Source organism: Sycon ciliatum, chromosome 5, assembly GCF_964019385.1.
Source record: "Sycon ciliatum chromosome 5, ocSycCili1.1, whole genome shotgun sequence".
In the NCBI taxonomy this organism is placed as follows: domain Eukaryota; kingdom Metazoa; phylum Porifera; class Calcarea; order Leucosolenida; family Sycettidae; genus Sycon; species Sycon ciliatum.
The window spans coordinates 36,701,797-36,722,227 of NC_088647.1; the positions used below are offsets into that span (position 1 = coordinate 36,701,797).

At 47.3% G+C, this 20,431-nt stretch overlaps 2 protein-coding genes and 1 non-coding gene across 4 annotated transcripts in view; 1 reads left to right on the forward strand and 2 right to left on the reverse strand.

The window, feature by feature from the left end:
* The window catches only part of LOC135818544 (TNF receptor-associated factor 3-like), a gene marked incomplete in the record, with an annotated part of 19,417 nt that extends 13,271 nt beyond the window's left edge, over positions 1-6,146 (forward strand). The window contains 9 exon segments of the mRNA XM_065331942.1: positions 1-53; positions 427-591; positions 863-1,012; positions 2,248-2,410; positions 2,779-2,942; positions 3,513-3,680; positions 3,980-4,070; positions 4,696-4,893; positions 5,468-6,146. Of these exon segments, the coding sequence (XP_065188014.1) occupies positions 1-53; positions 427-591; positions 863-1,012; positions 2,248-2,410; positions 2,779-2,942; positions 3,513-3,680; positions 3,980-4,070; positions 4,696-4,893; positions 5,468-5,574 (1,259 nt within the window).
* LOC135818546 (uncharacterized) lies at positions 5,986-20,390 on the reverse strand. Of its 2 annotated transcripts, XM_065331943.1 has the most exons (14): positions 20,180-20,378; positions 18,453-18,611; positions 18,094-18,179; positions 17,231-17,293; positions 16,315-16,417; positions 15,921-15,989; positions 15,060-15,181; positions 14,456-14,548; positions 13,047-13,152; positions 12,114-12,148; positions 9,183-9,224; positions 8,431-8,530; positions 7,352-7,429; positions 5,986-6,600 (listed from the first exon to the last, which is right to left on the reverse strand). In XM_065331943.1, exons 2-14 carry the CDS (start codon positions 18,576-18,578, stop codon positions 6,373-6,375), a joined length of 1,251 nt encoding a protein of 416 aa, XP_065188015.1. In that variant the 5' UTR covers positions 18,579-18,611; positions 20,180-20,378; the 3' UTR covers positions 5,986-6,372. The 2 variants fall into 2 exon arrangements, with proteins under 2 accessions (XP_065188015.1, XP_065188016.1); XM_065331944.1 differs by lacking the exon at positions 14,456-14,548 and having other exon boundaries at positions 20,180-20,390.
* Positions 15,227-15,298, reverse strand: Trnam-cau (transfer RNA methionine (anticodon CAU)). The gene has a single exon. It is a non-coding gene; the product is annotated as a tRNA-Met (tRNA).
* Positions 20,391-20,431: the final 41 nt, after the last annotated feature.

A 20,431-nucleotide genomic window follows, 5' to 3' on the forward strand; every position in this document is an offset into this window, starting at 1 on the left:
GCGACAACCAAAAGGAGGGCTGCGATTGGGTCGGCGTTCTAGCTGAACTAACGGTACGGGTAAACGCTGTGGTCTTGGTGTGCATGGATTCAACCTCTGCTCATTGGAATATGAGCTGATGTGTTCAAAGGGGAGTAAAAAAAAAGGTTTCAGGCCATGAATGCCTCTATATGTGGTCTAGATATTCAGCCAGCACTGGACCGAGTATCATGGCTAGTTCTTGAAACTGACACTCATATGTGGTGAATTTGTCTTTGGGGAGTTGGCTGGGCGTCACTACTGCTGTCTTGTGCATGCATGCTGTTCATAGATTTGAGGGAGTTAAAAACGGGAAAAAACGTTTAAATTTGAAATTGAAGCTTTACTGAGTCAGTCGTGTTTGCTGAGAGACAAGCTTGATTTTGTACGCTATTCCTACATTCTTAGAGCCATCTGGATATCTGCGACTATGCACTGGTTGCGTGTAGCAACATTGGCTGCACGGAGAAGATGCAGCGACGCCTGCTCAGCGCTCACATTCGCCGCGACTGCCCGTACCGCCAGGACTGCTGTCCGCATTGCAAGACCAGCTTGCGTTCTGCTCTTCTCATTGTAAGTGAAGACTGTGCATTGGTCAGCAGTGGAGTTACCTGGGGGATACAAACGAAATCCTGTGGAACGAGAATCGAGCTCAACTCTAGTCCAGTTTAGCCAATACACCCGGAATAGCTGATACATGTACATGTATACGGATATGCTTTGTAGTAGTATATTTGAAATTTAGGGGGTAGCGCTGAACCCTGGACCCCCCTGGACGCACCCCTGTGTTGCTTGCTGAGCTGTTCCATGACATGTCCGTGACGGCTGCTTACTTCCCATCCAGGCCCACATCCAGAATGACTGCCCGGACGTGGAAGTCACATGCCCCGTGCAAGGGTGTACCAAGAAAATGGCAAGGCACCTCACCACTGAACACATGGACAAGGAGTGCCAGGAAAGAGTGACGTTATGTGCGTTTGGCTGCGAGGAAAAGGTGAGTCGGTCACACTGAATATACAATGTTTATAGATCTCACCCAGAGCGAGTTGCGGCAGCTATTATTCACTTGAAAAGTCATGCACAAGCCTTTATCAAACGCATTGTTTGGACATTGTAGTCAGTGCTGTCTGATGATCGCTAGCGTGTGAAACTCAGTTACTCTGAGTACCAGCTGTAAAGATAGTTTCCCTTCTCTGGACCTGAGATCTTCTAGATCTTCTAGGAACTGTGCTGAATACCATCTGCAGGCCCGTAGCAGCCCCATTTTGGTTGGTCCGGCAAGATCCGACTTCGATGCTCCCCCCCCCCCCCCCCCCCCCGAGCCCACACTCATACATATGCCGGTACATGTACAAAATGTACATGATTGTACTTCGAAGTACATACATTGTATCCAGAGTACATAACCCCACGTGTACTCTTGATTGCACATGTACATGTACATGCATGTAATCGTGACCATGCAGAGTGACATAGGGCGAGAAAAGGAAGAAGGACGTTCAGCATGAGTCAGGAAAAAGGGCATCAGCATGTTGTGTCCGTCCAAACAGAACTTGTTGCAGCCTATGAAGGCATAGCAACCGTATTTAAATGCATGTGATAAAAGAACCAGAATGGACCTTTGGAGGAGGAGAAAGGATATTGCAATGGAAAATCTTTGGTGCAAACTCTATCTAGAAAGAATTGGAGGAAGACAAGAATCAATACATTTCAGGAAGTACAGAGTAGGAACATTCACGGGCATGACTGTCCACATGACCTACAGCAGGGTCATACTCCTGATGACATGTAGGTCTACTACCGGCGCTACTATGTACTACCTCTATGCTACTTATTGCACACATCCTCATCAATGGTACCGGGTGGACATCCTGAGCTGCTCACATCTGTGAGGTTCCGCTTTTTTTTTTTTTTTTTTGGTCGAATATTGGTCCGGCAGCTGCCGGACCTGCCGGACCGCCTGCTACGGCCCTGATCTGAACCATTTGGGACACCATGCATGCTGTCATAAATGATGTCATGTGATGTCAACATGACCCTTGACTGTACGTGTTGCTGTGAGTTTGTTGAGCCTACATATTCGTTTGCCAAGGAATTTGCCAAGTCACCGCAATACTGTCTATATGTTGAGCTTATCACCCTAGCGTACAACAAGCTCACATGTTTCCCCGGCGTGTTTCCTGCTGTTTTGGCTTGTTCTTCTACCTACGCATGTACCTCCATGTTCAGGTTAGACGTGCAGATCTGCCTATGCACATGATGGACCCGGTTATGAACCTGCTGCACGCACAGCATTCCATGAGGCTCAGCGGCCGACTACAGGCCAGCCTGCAAGAATGCCAGTCACAAGTACACCTCCTGCAACAGCAGCTGGATGACAAAGAGAGGGAAAGTAAGCATATTGGTACCAGTTATTGACAACTTCAATAAACTCGGACGACTTCATTTGATACTTTTGAATGCAAAATTTGAACTGTACTGCAAGTTTTGTGGTGTTCAACAAGGTGACACTTTTGGTTACCTTGATGCCATCTATCGCTTTTGCACCTTGTCCTCGTGCACTCTGTTGTGTGAATAGCCCATACGTAGGGTCTTTTCCAGTCTTATCTGGGGGATTTCATGAAGTGTCATCAGCTCGGCAATTCAATAGCCAATTGAGTCATCTTCCCATGTTCCCTCTCCCAAGTAGACTCATGTTCACGGGTAAGGGCATCTTTGCATTTGTTCTAAGGGTAAACGTGGGTGTCCTCCTTTCTGCAGATCAGCAGCTACGTGACGACGTTAAGAAACTGAAGCGTGACGTTCACGGCAAGGACAGCAGGGCACTGGTGAAGATGGAGGAGAAGATTGAGACTTGCCAGCAGCTAAGCCAGCGTAATGTGTGCGCTGTGCGAGATCTGAGCAGCTCACTTCAGACTGTGAAGGTAAGTTGTTGTGAAAGCACCTTCGCGTCATCTCTAGTAGAGAGCATACTGTAAACATGTAATTTTAGGTGCATTAAAATTTCGGTGCCAGAAACCTGCCAGGTTTCCGGTGTAATGTAGAATTAGGTGACCAGCGTTACTTTCACATACAGTGCATACTCTAGTGCCTTTTAGGTGTAATCTAAATTTAGGTGCCTGGTTTCTCTACCGAAATTAACGGAGCTAAAGTTACACCGAAAATTACATGTTTTACAGTATCGATTCAACGAACGTGCAGTGATGGATTGCTCTCACTATCTCAGGAAATCAACTAGAAAGTAACAATACAGTAGTTCTGGATAGCATGAGAAACACATTGGTTCAGCATTCCAGTTGACCAGCAGATGACACAATGTTGGATATACAACCTTCAGTAGTTGAGGGAGTAGAGAAGAGAGGAAAAAAGGAATATTTCTTTGGAATTTAATTTACCCGACTCTTTCTCCTTCTCCATTGCTGGGACTTTCCCTAGTTAAGTTGGAGGCTTTTATCAAGTGTATGCTTGCTGTTCTGTGCGTTCCTTGCCTACAGGAGAAGTCGGAACGACGCTTCACTCAGGAGGACCGCGTAGCGGAGCAGCTAGACTCCCTGGACCTGAGGATGCTGGAGCTGGAGACGACATCTTACGATGGCGTGCTGGTCTGGAAAATCCTATCCTTCAGTCACTTACTGGAGGAGGCAAAGAAGCCAGGTGGCAAGGTAAGATTGTCCCGGGGAGGATAATGAAGAATCCTTGTCCCCGATCGTAGTGTCTTGTTGGTTTGTTGGAGAATCAAAAAGTCGTTCATTGTAGTTACACTGAAATGACTCCAAATGCCCGGAAATGCTTGCATTTGGCTTCAATTTTTTGAAATTTGTCCCAGGGAGGGCCCCGACCCCCCTTCCGTGGCCGCCCCACAAAGTCTGTGCGACGGCCTGAAAGTGGCCATTCAAGTACAACTCTGGCCAGAGAAATCCAACCGTGTGTGCACACTTTTGTTTTTCTCCGTGCTGTGCAGACGTCGCACTACTCCCAGCCATTCTACACTGGTCGTCATGGTTACAAAGCCTGTGCTAGGCTTTACCCCAATGGAGACGGCATAGGTTTCGGTAAGCACCACTGCCCCACTGTCTTTGCTCTTGTCCAACTAAACTGCTTGCTCTGAAAGCAGCAGCAGCAGCAGCCCAGCAGCAATACCAGTGATGACAGTACGAACTAAATCATTGCTAGCTGCATAGGATTCCCCACTGCACTGTATGGCCTCTGCCTGGATGCGTAATCGCCGTCGCTATGACCATGGTGTTGTGCTGCATACATGTCACACTTTCTTCATGACACATTATAACCAAAGCAGTATTTCCCACTATAACTTCAAGCTCATGCACTATGCGATCATCAATGGCACCCTGCAACAGCTTCGATTACCTCGTTATACTTGTACATATGTTCGTCCAGCCGCATTTGTATCCCAGCCAGGGCAGGGTGACAAGGGCAGTGCATATTGAGGGTGCCAAATATGCACGTTGGGTCGGAAACTTGAAGATACAGTGCAAACCGCGAGTCTCTCAAGTGGATGCTTTGATATCACATGTGCATGAGAGAGACCAGAAGACAGGGGTGCAACTTACATTAATTTTGGGCTAATACTGCACCATAGCTATCCTGCTGCAAGGTGGTTTGTTGAACTATTCACAGGAACATTATTCTCTGCTATGTAACCTGTGGTGTCTGCAGGCAAAGCTCTTTCGCTCTTCTTCGTCGTGATGGCTGGCGAGTTTGACTCTATCGTCCCCTGGCCATTCCACCAGCGTGTCACCTTCACACTCTTTGATCAGGCATCCACGTCGCAGCATCACATCTCCGAAACATTTCTGCCAGATATAAACAGCTCAAGTTTCAAGAAGCCGACTTCGGGCATGAATGTGGCCTCAGGTATTGGAATTATTTAGAGAAGAAAATTCACTCGATTTCTAAACTTGGGCTACTTTCTTTAGTGTCATCAATGCCCGGCAGATTTTTGCCGAGACAATTTTCAACCCTCCGTTTGTTTGGGACTTGCGAGGGAGTAAAGTAGGTCTTGCCACATGCACGTCGAAGCAGTCGTCCTTTCTGATACTAGTGCACTATCTGATACTGCGACCATATGTCCAGGAGGTTGGGGTAGCTTAGGTCAAAAAGTTATTTACGTAATAATTTTCCAAATTCTGTGGGCATGCAGTCCATACTGTTTCGGTGGCTCAAATGTTGTTTATCCCCCCCACCACCAAAATCCAAATCTCTATTCTCATGATGGCTTGTGGCCAATAAGAGATTTATTCTCATGATGGCTGAAATTCATGGCAGGTTCAGAACCAACACGCTACTCCCTGCTGCTCCACCGAAGTGAGTGAATTGATTCTGTCGAGCTTGAATTTTCAACTTTCCTGCATGATTTAGTGATGTTCTTACAGGTAAATTCTGTCTTAACACTAGCTATCTCCTCTGTGTGTCTGTAATGCTTTCGTAGGGTGTCCTTCCTTTGTGACGCACACTACACTCAACGCTTCACCTCATGACTACTTAAAGGACGACACCCTGTTCCTACGCATACGCATCGACAAGACCAACCTCTAGCTGCGTCATTGCAACAAGGGACCGAGGGCGCTGGCTCAACCACCACCGTGTGCGCAACCTGGTAATATCAACTCTCAGCAAACGTCAAACGGCTCATGATGCTCTCTGCTGGGCATCATGATTTATGGTTCTGGATCACAGTAAATGTCAATAGTTTGTTCTTAGCTAGTATCACCATGTCATCATCCCTTTCTTGTGGTGCAGAGTAAGTAGTATGGAAACGAATATTCGTGCTCTTTTCTTGTTATCGACAAAAAAACTCCCTTAACTTATCCCAGTTCCGCTGACCATTATTAATTAATCTCCTTTGCCTTTCGGGTATCCCACTGCATCCATGCATTTATCTGTTGTGCCGCGAGCATCACAAGTAGGCAAGCTGTCAAAATCCAACCCTTATTTTTCACTCTATCCCATTGTTCCTTTCACTGATTTCTTCTCTTATCCGAAACTACTCTTTCCTGCCTTATGGCTATGTAAAACATTCTAGCCAGTGAACTTTTTCCACTAAAACAAATTACAGAAATTTGTTAAAACAAATCCGCAATTTCTGTAAAAAAATCCTTTTGCATTGATGAGTGTGTGTGTAGTGGGTAGAAATGGGGAGACATCATCATAATTTGAAAATAATTCCTGTAATTTCTAAAAACAATATTTGAGCAGCAGTTTGGGGAAGCAAGTAAGGGGGGGGGGGGGTTCATCAACCAGCAATTTTTTGCGTATTTGGGGGTTCATCAACCAGCAATTTTTTGCGTATTTTTTGAACCTAGTCAGCTAATATTAGAGTGGTATGCGGCGGTATCAATCAAGCATGGGGAATACAGTGAAAACAATCAATGTGCTGCTGCTTGACTCAGGGTTCTCAATATGGCAAGGAAACTGTGGACAGACAAGAAACTCCCTGCTTTCATCATCCACAGCACTGACTGGTAATCCGTTGAGGCTGCCAGAGCCACTCCACACAATACCTGCTATGGGCTGAGGTCCTTTGGGTCTGGTGAACGAATGACCTGGCAAGATCTCAAAGCCCTGGAGAAGAGAAACCATAAATTTAATAACTGAAAGTAGTCATTCCGAATAGAACACAAAAATGCTGCAGTGCGGGAAATGTTGGACACTTCAGAGCCGACCTAGCAGGGTGGAGTCAAGGCCACAGCACCCAGTCCTGTCGGTCTGGCCATTTCGGAAAAAAATGTTTGTGCAACATAGGGTTTTTTCCGGGCCTAATTGATTTTCCAGAATTTTTGGATTTCTGGATAAAAGGAAGGACAAAATGTTACGAGTTCTGACTAACTGTCCACCATAGTCACCAGATCATATACAAAGTCAGTGAGGGTGACAGGGCACAACACCGACAGGGAGTAATATTCGGGCTCAACCTGAGTGAGACATTCAACAACCTGACCCCTACCTCCAACACATCTGCAAGGCGCAAACCAACAACTTTAGAACTTGGAAGGCTCAGGTTAGGAAAGGTCCAATGAGGGGAAGGAATCGTAACATTTTTCCTTGATTTTAATCCATGATTACAATGGCTCACCATAAGAGTTAAAAAAATTCAACATTTCTTTCAACTCCCTCCACTATTATAGACTGTTCAACCTTTCTAACTTTTATAAATGGTTTTGTGGCAGAAAAAGACTTGAAGTGATATTAGATATTGTTTTCAGACGTGGATGGGCTTGTCACTCTCCCCATCCTGTCTCCATCCTGCCCGCGTCCCAGACCCCCTCCCCTCCCCATCCCCATCCAAGGCCGCTTTCACCACTCAGCCACTCACCTCTCCATAGAAGTCATGATAGAAAAGACGTGTCTGACGGCCCCAGTCACCGCTGGACAGAACCTGACATTTTGTATGCTGAACACATCCAAACACACACACACACACACACACACACACACACACACGCACGCACGCACGCACGTACGCACACACACACACACACACACACACACACGTGCGCGCACGCACACACACACACACACACACACACACACAATTCCCTAAGTATCGCCGAAGTCGCGACAACCTCTCCTGCACACTGCTGTCCCCAGTGCGGGCTGGAGAACTAGATGGTTTGGAGGCTACAACGTTGTGAATGGCCAACGATCTTAAGCGTCTATTCTGCACCTTCATGTGTGACACTGACTCATGCTGCTGCCTGGTGCTCACGAGGTGTTTGTTGTGCTGGAAGCGGACGTCACTGCAGATTGGTATCTCTAGTGGTGTTTAGGCTCGAAGATCACTACAACAATGCAGTGCTCTCGGAGCACAAATTCCATTAGCCTACTCAAGCTCAACTGATGAGGGGGGAATTCCCCAAAACACTGTGTACTGAGCAGGGAGTGGTGCTTTCTTGCAGGGTTTTACAAAAGGAAGGTTCTATAGACTTCTCATGTGCTCTGAATGGCAGTCGTGAGTCAGTCAAGTGAGATTCGAGTCGGCAGGAAAAGTGCGAGCTCCCACTTAGAGAGCGACACACAATTCCCTAAGTATCGCTGCAGTCGCAACAACCTCTTCTTCACCTCATGAATGAAGAACGATTATATTTTAAAATCACTTTTCTTGTTGTGATTGTTGTGATTGGTGTGATTGGTGTGATTGGTGTGATTGGTGTGGTTGGTGTGATTGGTGTGGTTGGTGTGATTGGTGTGGTTGGTGTGGTTGGTGTGGTTGGTGTGGTTGGTGTGGTTGGTGTGATTGGTGTGGTTGGTGTGATTGGTGTGGTTGGTGTGATTGGTGTGGTTGGTGTGGTTGGTGTGGTTGGTGTGATTGGTGTGGCCCAGAGACAGCTTGGAGAGCGTTGAGAGGATGTATGGACACGAATGAAATGATCTACACAACATAAGTGACATTACCCATTTCGATTCAAAGTCAGGATCCGTGTTCATCTCCCAGTCGATGGTCTCTCTCAGCAGCGCCTCGTCGTCAGCCAGGCCACGGAGATGCGTGCTAGACCTGCACCCAGCATACAATACAGGCCAGAAACAATATAATATAGACAAGTACTAACATACTTTTAAAAGTGAACATTCTGGATAACTGAAGCTAAATTATCACCAATCAATCCACACGTCAACAAGATTATTACCGGTATGCAACATTCACAAACACTATGGTTGTACCAAGCAAGCCTAGAAGCAGCTCCTGGGAGGGGGGGGGGGGGGGGTCACTGGGCAGTACAGCCTCAGGTTGCTTACATGACCAATCATTTCCCCCATGCCTAATTTCTAGTGGTGTGCACCGGTAGTCAGGTGCCCGTGCTACCCATGAGGACCTCGGGTAGGATAGTACTGTACTCGAAAACCCGAAGTCGCAGATGACATCATGTACAGTGCACGTGTACAAATTCACGTATTACTCCGCATGCCCAGTGTGTAATAGAAGGGGTGCTTTGTGATGTTACCATGGAAACATTACCCGATATGGTACCCATGCTACCTATGGAAAACTACCCGAACCCGATACCTGAAGAAAATGCTACCCGACTCAGCCCTACTAATTTCAGTATCATGAGAGATGCATCTTTAGCTCTGTGCTGTATCATATCTGCCATGACCTCTGAGGACTCACTCACTGTACCAGTGGCACCGGCCCTTGCAAACCTTACCGTAGTGACTCCTTGGCTTCTCCTTGTAATGCATGACCCAGCCTGTAGGCAACCAATATACAATTTACTAGTAAGCCGGGTTTCACTCCAACAGAATGAAAACAAAATTAATAGTGATGTAACGAATAATCGATTATTCAAGTTTCCTCGATCTCTTGGACCTCAACGAATAATCGATCGGATAAAATCTAGGTCGAAGGTTTGAAAGTTCGAATATTCGCGGGCAGACGAAGTCCGTGCGCTGCATACCGCGCACGCGACTCTAGATCTCTCGACTTGAATGCATGAACTGTGTACTGTGTTGCAGACAACGACTAGACTACGCGCGGTAGGCCATGGTAGACTCTACTGTGACTCGAGTCTGAACGCTTGTGTGCTGTGTTTGCTACATGTACACTTTTCTGTGGAATAGTAGAATAATCGTTCATTCGCCTGAGTGGTATTCGCTAGATTATTCGTTCGTAAAATACATGGTTCGTTACATCACTAAAGATTAACAAATACAGGGGTCTGTGTGAAGTCACCTGCCACCACTAGGCATTCGACTCACATGTGCACTGGCTCACTGGCTCACTGGCTCACTGGCTCACATGTGCACTGGCTCACTGGCTCACATGTGCACTGGCTCACATGTGCACTGGCTCACTGGCTCACTGGCTCACATGTGCACTGGCTCACTGGCTCACTGGCTCACATGTGCACTGGCTCACTGGCTCACTGGCTCACATGTGCATTGGCTCACTGGCTCACTGGCTCACATGTGCACTGGCTCACTGGCTCACTGGCTCACATGTGCACTGGCTCACTGGCTCACTGGATCACATGTGCACTGGCTCACTGGCTCACTGGCTCACATGTGCACTGGCTCACATGTGCACTGGCTCACATGTGCACTGGCTCACTGGCTCACTGGCTCACTGGCTCACATGTGCACTGGCTCACTGGCTCACTGGCTCACATGTGCACTGGCTCACTGGCTCACATGTGCACTGGCTCACTGGCTCACATGTGCACTGGCTCACTGGCTCACTGGCTCACATGTGCACTGGCTCACTGGCTCACTGGCTCACTGGCTCACTGGCTCAGTGGCTGACTGGCTGACTGGCTCACTGGCTTACTGGCTCATTGGCTCACTGGCTCACATGTGCACTGGCTCACTGGCTCACTGGCTCACTGGCTCACATGTGCACTGGCTCACTGGCTCACATGTGCACTGGCTCACTGGCTCACATGTGCACTGGCTCACTGGCTCACTGGCTCACATGTGCACTGGCTCACTGGCTCACTGGCTCACATGTGCACTGGCTCACTGGCTCACTGGCTCACATGTGCACTGGCTCACTGGCTCACTGGCTCACATGTGCACTGGCTCACTGGCTCACTGGCTCACATGTGCACTGGCTCACTGGCTCACTGGCTCACATGTGCACTGGCTCACTGGCTCACATGTGCACTGGCTCACTGGCTCACTGGATCACATGTGCACTGGCTCACTGGCTCACTGGCTCACGTGCACTGGCTCACTGGCTCACATGTGCACTGGCTCACATGTGCACTGGCTCACTGGCTCACATGTGCACTGGCTCACTGGCTCACTGGCTCACTGGCTCACTGGCTCACAAGTGCACTGGCTCACTGGCTCACTGGCTCACATGTGCACTGGCTCACTGGCTCACATGTGCACTGGCTCACTGGCTCACTGGCTCACATGTGCACTGGCTCACTGGCTCACTGGCTCACATGTGCACTGGCTCACTGGCTCACATGTGCACTGGCTCACTGGCTCACTGGCTCACATGTGCACTGGCTCACTGGCTCACTGGCTCACTGGCTCACTGGCTCAGTGGCTCAGTGGCTTACTGGCTCACTGGCTCACTGGCTCACATGTGCACTGGCTCACTGGCTCACTGGCTCACTGGCTCACATGTGCACTGGCTCACTGGCTCACTGGCTCAGTGGCTCACTGGCTCACTGGCTTACTGGCTCAGTGGCTCACTGGCTCACATGTGCACTGGCTCACTGGCTCACTGGCTCACTGGCTCACTGGCTCACTGGCTTACTGGCTCAGTGGCTCAGTGGCTCAGTGGCTTACTGGCTCACTGGCTCACTGGCTTACTGGCTCACTGGCTCACTGGCTCACTGGTTCACATGTGCACTGGCTCACTGGCTCACTGGCTCACATGTGCACTGGCTCACTGGCTCACATGTGCACTGGCTCACTGGCTCACTGGCTCACATGTGCACTGGCTCACTGGCTCACTGGCTCACTGGCTCACTGGCTCAGTGGCTCAGTGGCTTACTGGCTCACTGGCTCACTGGCTCACATGTGCACTGGCTCACTGGCTCACTGGCTCACTGGCTCACATGTGCACTGGCTCACTGGCTCACTGGCTCAGTGGCTCACTGGCTCACTGGCTTACTGGCTCAGTGGCTCACTGGCTCACATGTGCACTGGCTCACTGGCTCACTGGCTCACTGGCTCACTGGCTCACTGGCTTACTGGCTCAGTGGCTCAGTGGCTCAGTGGCTTACTGGCTCACTGGCTCACTGGCTTACTGGCTCACTGGCTCACTGGCTCACTGGTTCACATGTGCACTGGCTCACTGGCTCACTGGCTCACTGGCTCACTGGCTCACTGGCTCACTGGCTTACTGGCTCAGTGGCTCAGTGGCTCGGTGGCTCAGTGGCTCAGTGGCTCAGTGGCTCAGTGGCTTACTGGCTCACTGGCTCAGTGGCTCAGTGGCTCAGTGGCTCAGTGGCTCAGTGGCTCAGTGGCTCAGTGGCTTAGTCATACAATGATCCAGAAAACAATACAGCGACTGACCAAGGTGAACGTGAATCAGAGACCTTTGAAGAAGTCGTTGGAAATGAAAGAAATGAGTTTGCCAGACAAGCGATGTTTTACAACATGATATACTGTGTGTCACTCACCGCCAGGCCAGTAGGTTGTAGTCATCTTGAGGTCTCTGCATGTTGCACACACCATTACACGATAGCAGGATGTAGACACAGCCCTCTGTCTATCTATCCCTACCTACCTATCTCTCTCTCTCTCTCTCTCTCTCTCTCTCTCTCTCCTTATGATACCTCTGGCTCTCATATCTATCTTTCTCTCTCCTTTCCTTTTCTCCTCTCTTCTTCCAGCAACATTACTATGATCCAAACAAATCTCGGCCCAGTGACTGATAAGCACCTATATCAAAGAGCATGTCAACCCTGGTGCTATGCTAGCTGCTGGAAAAGTGAAGTGGTTGCTGAAAGTCACACTCCGAAGCAGTCTATGTCACACCTCAATATCATATGATATTATCATGATATGATATTAATAGGCACAATGAGCAGACCAGATACTTCTAGCACATGCCCGGCATCACCTGGCCTGATAATTACCACTCTTATTTTCACCGTCGTTTCCTGCGCTAGCCCGTATCACGTACCACTTGTGCATCTTAGCAATGGCCACTGGCACTTCACTGTCGGGGGGGGGGGGGGGGGGTGTGATAATTGATTTCTGCACGAAACTCACACTAACATCTTAGTGTTTTCGTTCAGTTCTCTGACGACTCTAGCCACTCTAAATATGCTAATAGTATTGACCAATTTCACCGTCCATTCCAACTAAGATAATATGATTGCTTTGACCAAATCCGGGTTCAAACTATTAGCCTTTTCAACTGTGTGGAATGCTCTTTCAAGTCACTTGATGCTTTGAGTTCACCCCATGTGTTCCTCCAAAACATGGACGATACAACTTACTTTCCGGCGATGTTATGCGTATTTCCTATAATTATGTAAACAGCACTAAACATTTTATCCAACAATGTGAGACTCCTTCAGATCAGCAAGTAATAACTGCGACCTCACCTGGATTTCAAAGGTGAGCCAAGGACCCGGTGCGTGTACCACTTTCTCCTGTATTGTCCAAGACTCCCAGGGCTGAATATCAAACACGTTCAGTAGCTGATACATACTGCATGAGGAACAGAACAGGAGAAAGCCGCAAGGGACCCACAACAAGACAAATTTGGTCTGTGCGGGTGTGCGCGTTGCTATGTGCTATGGCAAGATTACAACAGTTACTCTACACTTATTTTTTTAAGTCTATGTGATCTTTTGCTGAGGGGCAGTAGAAACGTCGCTGAGGGGCAATAGAAACGTTGCTGAACATCACATCGGGTCAAAGGTATTATTTTTCTTTTTTTATGTTTTGCCTGTCCAATAAAGCTGCCTGAAAAGGATTTGGACTGTGTTCTTCATCGAAGAAGGAATGGATTGCGTAAATGCAATACAGCAGGCCTCTCATCACCATCAACTTGAACAACTCAACTCACTACTAGAGGTTTGACCCATGCACGTTTGCCAGCTGTGGGAATCCCCCCCCCCCCGCGACTCATTTGCGAGGTCCACATCTGAAACTAGAGTATCGGAGAATACTGGTGGCATGCGAAAGAAAAAAGTCATGTCCAAGTGTTTCCCAACACATTAGTGACGCTGACGAGAACCCGGCTTATTCTACTTTACAGGAACCAAAGGACTAAGATACCTTACAAGTGAGCTGCCTCGTGTGGACAGGTATCATGCAACATCTGAGCATTGCCAATGGTTTGAAACCAGCAAGCCACGCCACAGCAGCAGGTATTCATATACAGTCAACTTGGCTAATAATGACTGCGGCGGATATAATGACAATTCGCGAACAACGACAGAATGGCCATGCCCAGAGCAAAGTCCCATCCAACTGTAATGCATTATAATGAGACTTCGGGTATAAGGACACTTCGCGAATAAGGACACTTTTCTGATGCCCCGCCGAGTGTCGTTATATGCAAAGTTGACTGTACACTCATATCTCAGGCTCCCTTATCCTGGCGGTCCACTACCAAGCACTGCCCATAACCTGCAACCGTCTGTAACTCTGAACCATGCATGTTTCGATCGGGACTGCCAGAGATCTGGCATATAACGTCACTATTTCCACAAAACTGGCAAAAGAGTAGTAATATTTCCACTTTAACTTGCCCACAGGATACATGGTAGACTGAGATGCCCGTAACTAACTTGGAGGTCCGGAGAAGAGAGGTATGAGTGTAGCAAGATTTCACATGAACACTCCGTGAAATCGGCAAGGTGATTCAAAAGTAAACAAAAGAGATTTCAAGGGATGTAGAGGCAACAGATGGTAGTGGGCTAGCCTGATTTTCACAATTTTTCAGATAAGCATGGAAAACCTGCAGTTGGCAACTACATGCTAAAATTGCAACTGTGGAACTAACCTATCATCTTCACCGAATCTCTTCAAACATTTGACCACATCCTCCTGCGTCGTGTCCGGCTTCAAGCCCAGCCGAGTAATTACATTGCTCAGTCTGGAGAGAGAGAGAGAGAGAGAGAGAAAGACCAACCAAACATGTTTTCTTTTTAAGTACACTAATATGCTAGTGCACTTCACTTGAACCCTGCCCGGCATAGTACACACAGCAGCTGGTGCCTGCGTGCACGGCGAGTACACGTACACAGCTACTGCGCTAGTCCAACAAAGGCCACCAATCATATCCGAAAAATGCACGAAGAATACAACTACAGTCAACTTTGCGTATAACGACGCTTGGCGGGGCATCAGAAAAAGTGTCCATATTCGCGAAGTGTCCTTATACCCGAAGTCTCAATATATGTATTACAGTTACATGGGACTTTGCTCTGGGCATGGAAATTCTGTCGTTATTTGCGAATTGTCGTTATATCTGCAGTCATTATTAGTGAAGTCGACTGTAGAGGACCTTTAATGTGGGAAATGCCCGTAAACTCCAATATCGCTGAAATCATTATTGGTTATCTTACTGCTATGACGAAAATATTGGAGAATTCGGCAGTCCTTACTCAAGATTGTACGGTGGAACATTCAGTGGTGGGAAGAAGTATGCCTCCAGCTTGCCTGGTCCTTGGCAGTGTCCATTGCACACCAAGCCAGCGTGAACATGGCAGGGAATAGGAGGAACTTCCTGACAAGACAAGGCCGGGGAAAAGAAGAAAAAAAAGTAGTTCACTAGCAGAGGATGGTTTCGATCCATCGACCTCTGGGTTATGGGCCCAGCACGCTTCCGCTGCGCCACTCTGCTTCCACAGCACAAAGAGAGTCTTTTGACCGTATTCTATCCGAGGTCACTAAGGCTTTCGAAACCAAGTACTGAAGTCTGTATGATTTATTTTATTTACTCAACTCACTCTCATAACATATGCAAACAACGCTGATAAGGGGAACAACCCCAGAGATGAGTATCAGTGATACCCAGCAATTGGCAAAAGTGCAAAAAAAGAAAAGAAAAAAATCGCTCTTCGGGGAAAGGAAATCTAAGGAGGTCTTCAAGAGTACACAAACCAGAATGCAACACTGCATTATGAGCACTGGAAAGCACACATATTCCATACCAAGGCAAGTTTCTTCTGAGTTAAACTGGCTACAAAGGATAGGAAACTGTTGCAATGGTAAATGAGTGTCCTGGGGCTTGGGGGGGGGGGGGGGGGGAGGGGAGAGACCTTTGCAAAAGAGTCCTCACCAGACACCAGAGTGGAACACAACAGAAGTGGAAACTCTTAATTAATGTAGCCTTCACTGCAGTAACGAAACATTGCTGCCCAGCACGGATGCACACACCACTGACAGTACAGTCATGTACATCACAGCCACACTGTATATGTATGAACACTGTATATGTATGAACTATGAAGTGCTTCCTTTACCTTAGAATCAGCACTCGCATCGTCCGCAACAAATGATGGCTTGACAGCCCGGCCACCGATATCCAGAACCTGATAGAAACAAGTTTTTTTTAGATAGTGCACAGGCAGATTAGAGGTCGTTATGTCCAGTTGTGTTTGCTCCTCATAAAATTAATACAGTCGTTCCAACCTAGTCATGTTATCAATCACGTCAAGTGTGGAGATGACACGGGGTTGGGGGGCAATAAGAATGGATTTGATTAGTCGGCTGGGCATGGTTGTACCTTTTGCCGAAGAGCTAATCTTGCAAGAAGAGTCTGTTTAACGTTTCCTTTCCTAACTCACAAACGAATATGGACATCCCAGGACTTGTGGTGACGAAAAAATCACTGATCAAACTCACAATCCAACTAACCTTTGTCAGCGGCCACTTGGTGGCATAATCGCCAAACAGGTCTTTCTCGCACACCAGCAGAGCATCACTAAGAGGCACGTGATTACCACTCGCTAGGCGAAGCCTAAATGGGGTTAAAAATTATCAAGAAACACAAGAACCAAGTATTTCAAGTATTTATTGCTTTACGGGAAAGGTGCAAATGGGAAAGTCTGAAAGAAATTGAATGTCACCACCAGGATATAATTATATCTATCGGGGTTGTAAACTCAACTCATGAGCAAAGCGGTAGATTTCAGAATCTTGAGACCAATCAACTAGTCACAGCATGCACGTTCTTTGACACTCATTAAAATCGAGTCATTACGCACGTGAGGAAAGACGTGTTGTGCAAAGATGTGGTCATCCTAGACTGGAAACTTTCATCTTCCATGCGATCGTTCAAAGCACAACTGTCGGTGTGAAAGACGTGTTGTGCAAAGATGTGGTCATCCTAGACTGGAAACTAACTTTCATCTTCCATGCGATCGTTCAAAGCACAACTGTCGGTGCTTGCCTAATCTAACTCCTGCTCATGTGTCTGGTCTTCATTTTCTTCTTTTTTTCTCTGTTTTTCTTCTTTTTTTCTGTCAACTGCATACTAGTATTTGTTTCGTTTTTTGTTCTACGCCGTGGTTGGCTATCACCCTCTCCCCTCTGATTGGCTGTTGTTTTTTCAGCTATAGGATGAAGCAATAATAATAATAATACCCCCCCCCCCCTCCATTAAAAAAAAAGTAAATTATCGTGTCTGTTCCCGAAGGGAACTCACGACGGCCGCTAACACCTGATAACACCCTCCATTAAGTACTCCAAAATTCTCCAAAATTCTCCAAAATTCTAGCTCTCTCTCTCTCTCATTGGCAGTGCTCAGCAATCAAATTGTACAATCGCTAACCTGGTTATGCCCTCTCCATCCTTCATGACACCATTCTGTGCTTGCGTGCACGACATGATCCACCTGAGAACAATGACATCGTACGATAAGGGCACTGACATCATCGGCCAACGCACAATACTAATGGCAGCTACAGTGATGCATTTAGCAGCCCGCTAACTAAAGCCCATCATCTGCGCCTCATCGTGCCATGCTCTATCGGTATCGATAGCACTAGTGAATAATTATGCACAGGTGATCCCTGCCAGGCCTAGGCTGTTCATGATCTCTGTTGCATGCCTCGCCTGACACGCCTCACGATAGCATTACTCAGAATGATTCATTGCCGGCTGCCCATACATAAATCACACAATAATACTTCTGAAGTGGAAAAGCTGACAGAATCGCTTTTTGCAAATGACACTGTTGCCCAACCATCTTCACAGCGCTCACCATCATGGAAAACAACCTGCTAAAGTGATAACTCTGGACTTCAAGTGCTAGTATGCTATGGAAGTTAGGCAGTAGGTAGGTGGACTACAGAAAGGAAGATTAGCACCATTGGTATTACCCATTTTCCTGCCGGGTAGAGTTCTATCCCTCATCAGTAGAGATTTTGTGTGAGACCTTTCTTTTCACTTCATCGTCGACGCCAAAATGTCACGTTCAAACGCGATCGAAGTGCAGCCAATGTTCAAATCTGACGTTCGAATGCCATTTCCGACACGGAATTGCATGTCAGGCCAAACTTTGAATGACATTGAGCAAAACCTCTCTTATTGTCACTGTCAAATGTATGTATGTGTAATCCCAGCGGAGAGGCTGGATGTGAAAATGCCATTACGAGTACACGTACAAATGCCTATACAAACCAAGGAGCTCACCATTCAACTGGTACATAGTTACGATGATCAACTTTGTCTGCCGTAAAAGCACTATTAGGTGCGATGATGTCTCGACCACTATACATCTGTGCAGGGTAAGAACCAGATAATTGAAAATTCACACACATATGCACACATGTACACATGCACATACATGCACATAAATGTACACACAGGTACACACACATACACACACACACACACACACACACACACACACACACACACACACACACACACACATACACACGCACAGTTTGCTTTCACGCAACCGGAATGCAATGCACACGGAGGATCAACAAACATTGCGCAGTGCGAGACTGCACACCGCAACCATGGTAACTCCATACTCCACTCACCTCTCTGGACACCATTGCCGGTATAGCTAGTAAAACACCATTGTTTTGCAGTATAGTAGTGTGTATATCAACTTGTAGACCAGGTGCAGGACATGCGGTACGCTTCGCCTCCGCCGTACTAGCCATCGTGTTGGGTGAATGCTTGTCAGATAAGCCTAGCTGTAAAGAATTCACAGGCATGCGAGCGCACGCGCGCGCGCGCGCACACACACACACACACACACACGCACACACACGCACACACGCATCGTCACATGCATGCACTCACTCGCGCATGTACACACGTATACACACGCATGCATGATTGCAAACACACACACATGTGCGTGCGTGTGTGCATGCACACACACACACACACACACACACACACTACTACTACTATGTACAACTGCCACAAAATGGCCACGTCGCTCCCAGAAGCGGGAGACAACAGCGAGAAAAAAGAAACAAGGAGAATAATTGAGGTGAAAGGGGACCGTTCTACACATAGCTAGTGTTTCTGTCTTCGGTGGCGGGTGAGGTCCTGCGGGCGGGAGAATCGTTCGTTACATATGCTGCATTGAATGGGCAGATTAGTCCTCTGGTCCTTTCGCAGTCGTTTGCCTCGAGTACAATTATGGCGGTTAAAACCAGCCTGACTCTTCATGCAGCGATCACAGATCGAGCAATGGTGCTGGCAGCAGTCCAAATTCAGGCTGCATCTCGTTGAAACAGCTGGTATTTCGTCCGATGTCACACACACACACACACACACACACACACATGTACATGCGTGCGTGTCACGCATGCATGCACACATACACACACACACACCTGAGACCTCAGACCTGCCCATCGCGGAAGTGATGATAGAGAACAGCTATGTTAGACATAACAACTTGTGCTGGGATTACACCATTCAACAGCTTGCAAGGCTGATGAATTGACCGCCACTATTTTTAGCCTGGTATCCACCACACAGCTGATTGAAGTGACTTTTTCTGGCCAGTGAATCCCTATTTTTCATTTTTCCATTTTTTTTACACACACACACACGCACACACCGTGATATGTAACTATTTCCTTTTTCTCTTCTCTTGCCGTGGATGGGTAGTCACCCTCCCTTAGCTACATCATGTATTACTGCATGGACAATGTTCCGCCTTCTGTGAAATACTTGAAATTAGGGCTGAAACGATTATACCGAATAATCGAGTACTCGTTTGATAACTCTAACGATCGAGCAATCGTTTAGATTACCGATTACGATTATTTTGCTTTTTTAAAATTTGTGTCCAGAAAGTACTGTAAACCCTCGTTTTGCGAAGTTTGAATCAGTTTCCGCTGGGAGTATGCAGTTGCCAGGGGTATGGTTCATGTTCTGAGGCATAGTTTGTGGAAACAGAGTAGTGTTTGCACAGAATTATGACTCTATTTGCTAACGATTATAATCGATTACTCGATCGTTAAGCTAAAGAGTAATCGATACGTGAAAACCCACGATCGTTTCAGCCCTACTTGAAATCTATTCAATTATGAAAAATTGGATATTCGGATATTCAAAAATTGCTTTGAATTTCGTGTCCAACGGTGAACCAGCTCGCCCTGGATTTCAAGTCGAGCACATGTAGCATTCAAGGCCCCAAATATTAATTCCCCCTATTATTAGTAGACAGAATTCCTCTGGCAATGTGAATGCAGCACGCACACCTGCACCTCGGACAATCATTTGCAAGAATGTTTCTTACATGTTTATTGGCACAGCTTTGATCTCAGCAAACTCGTCCACTGCGTATTCCATCCGGCAAACAGAACAGACGAATACAAACACGGTGACAGCACATGCGGCTGATGATCCGCTCTCATTCGTCAACAAGTGTGCCGCTAGCGCGCTATGATCACTCCGCAAAACCTAGACTTGAAGACTTCCGTCGAGTGGAACCCATCAATCATTCAAACCAGCGAGGTGGAGGGGTTGCACGTGACAGCTAGCTAGCCGT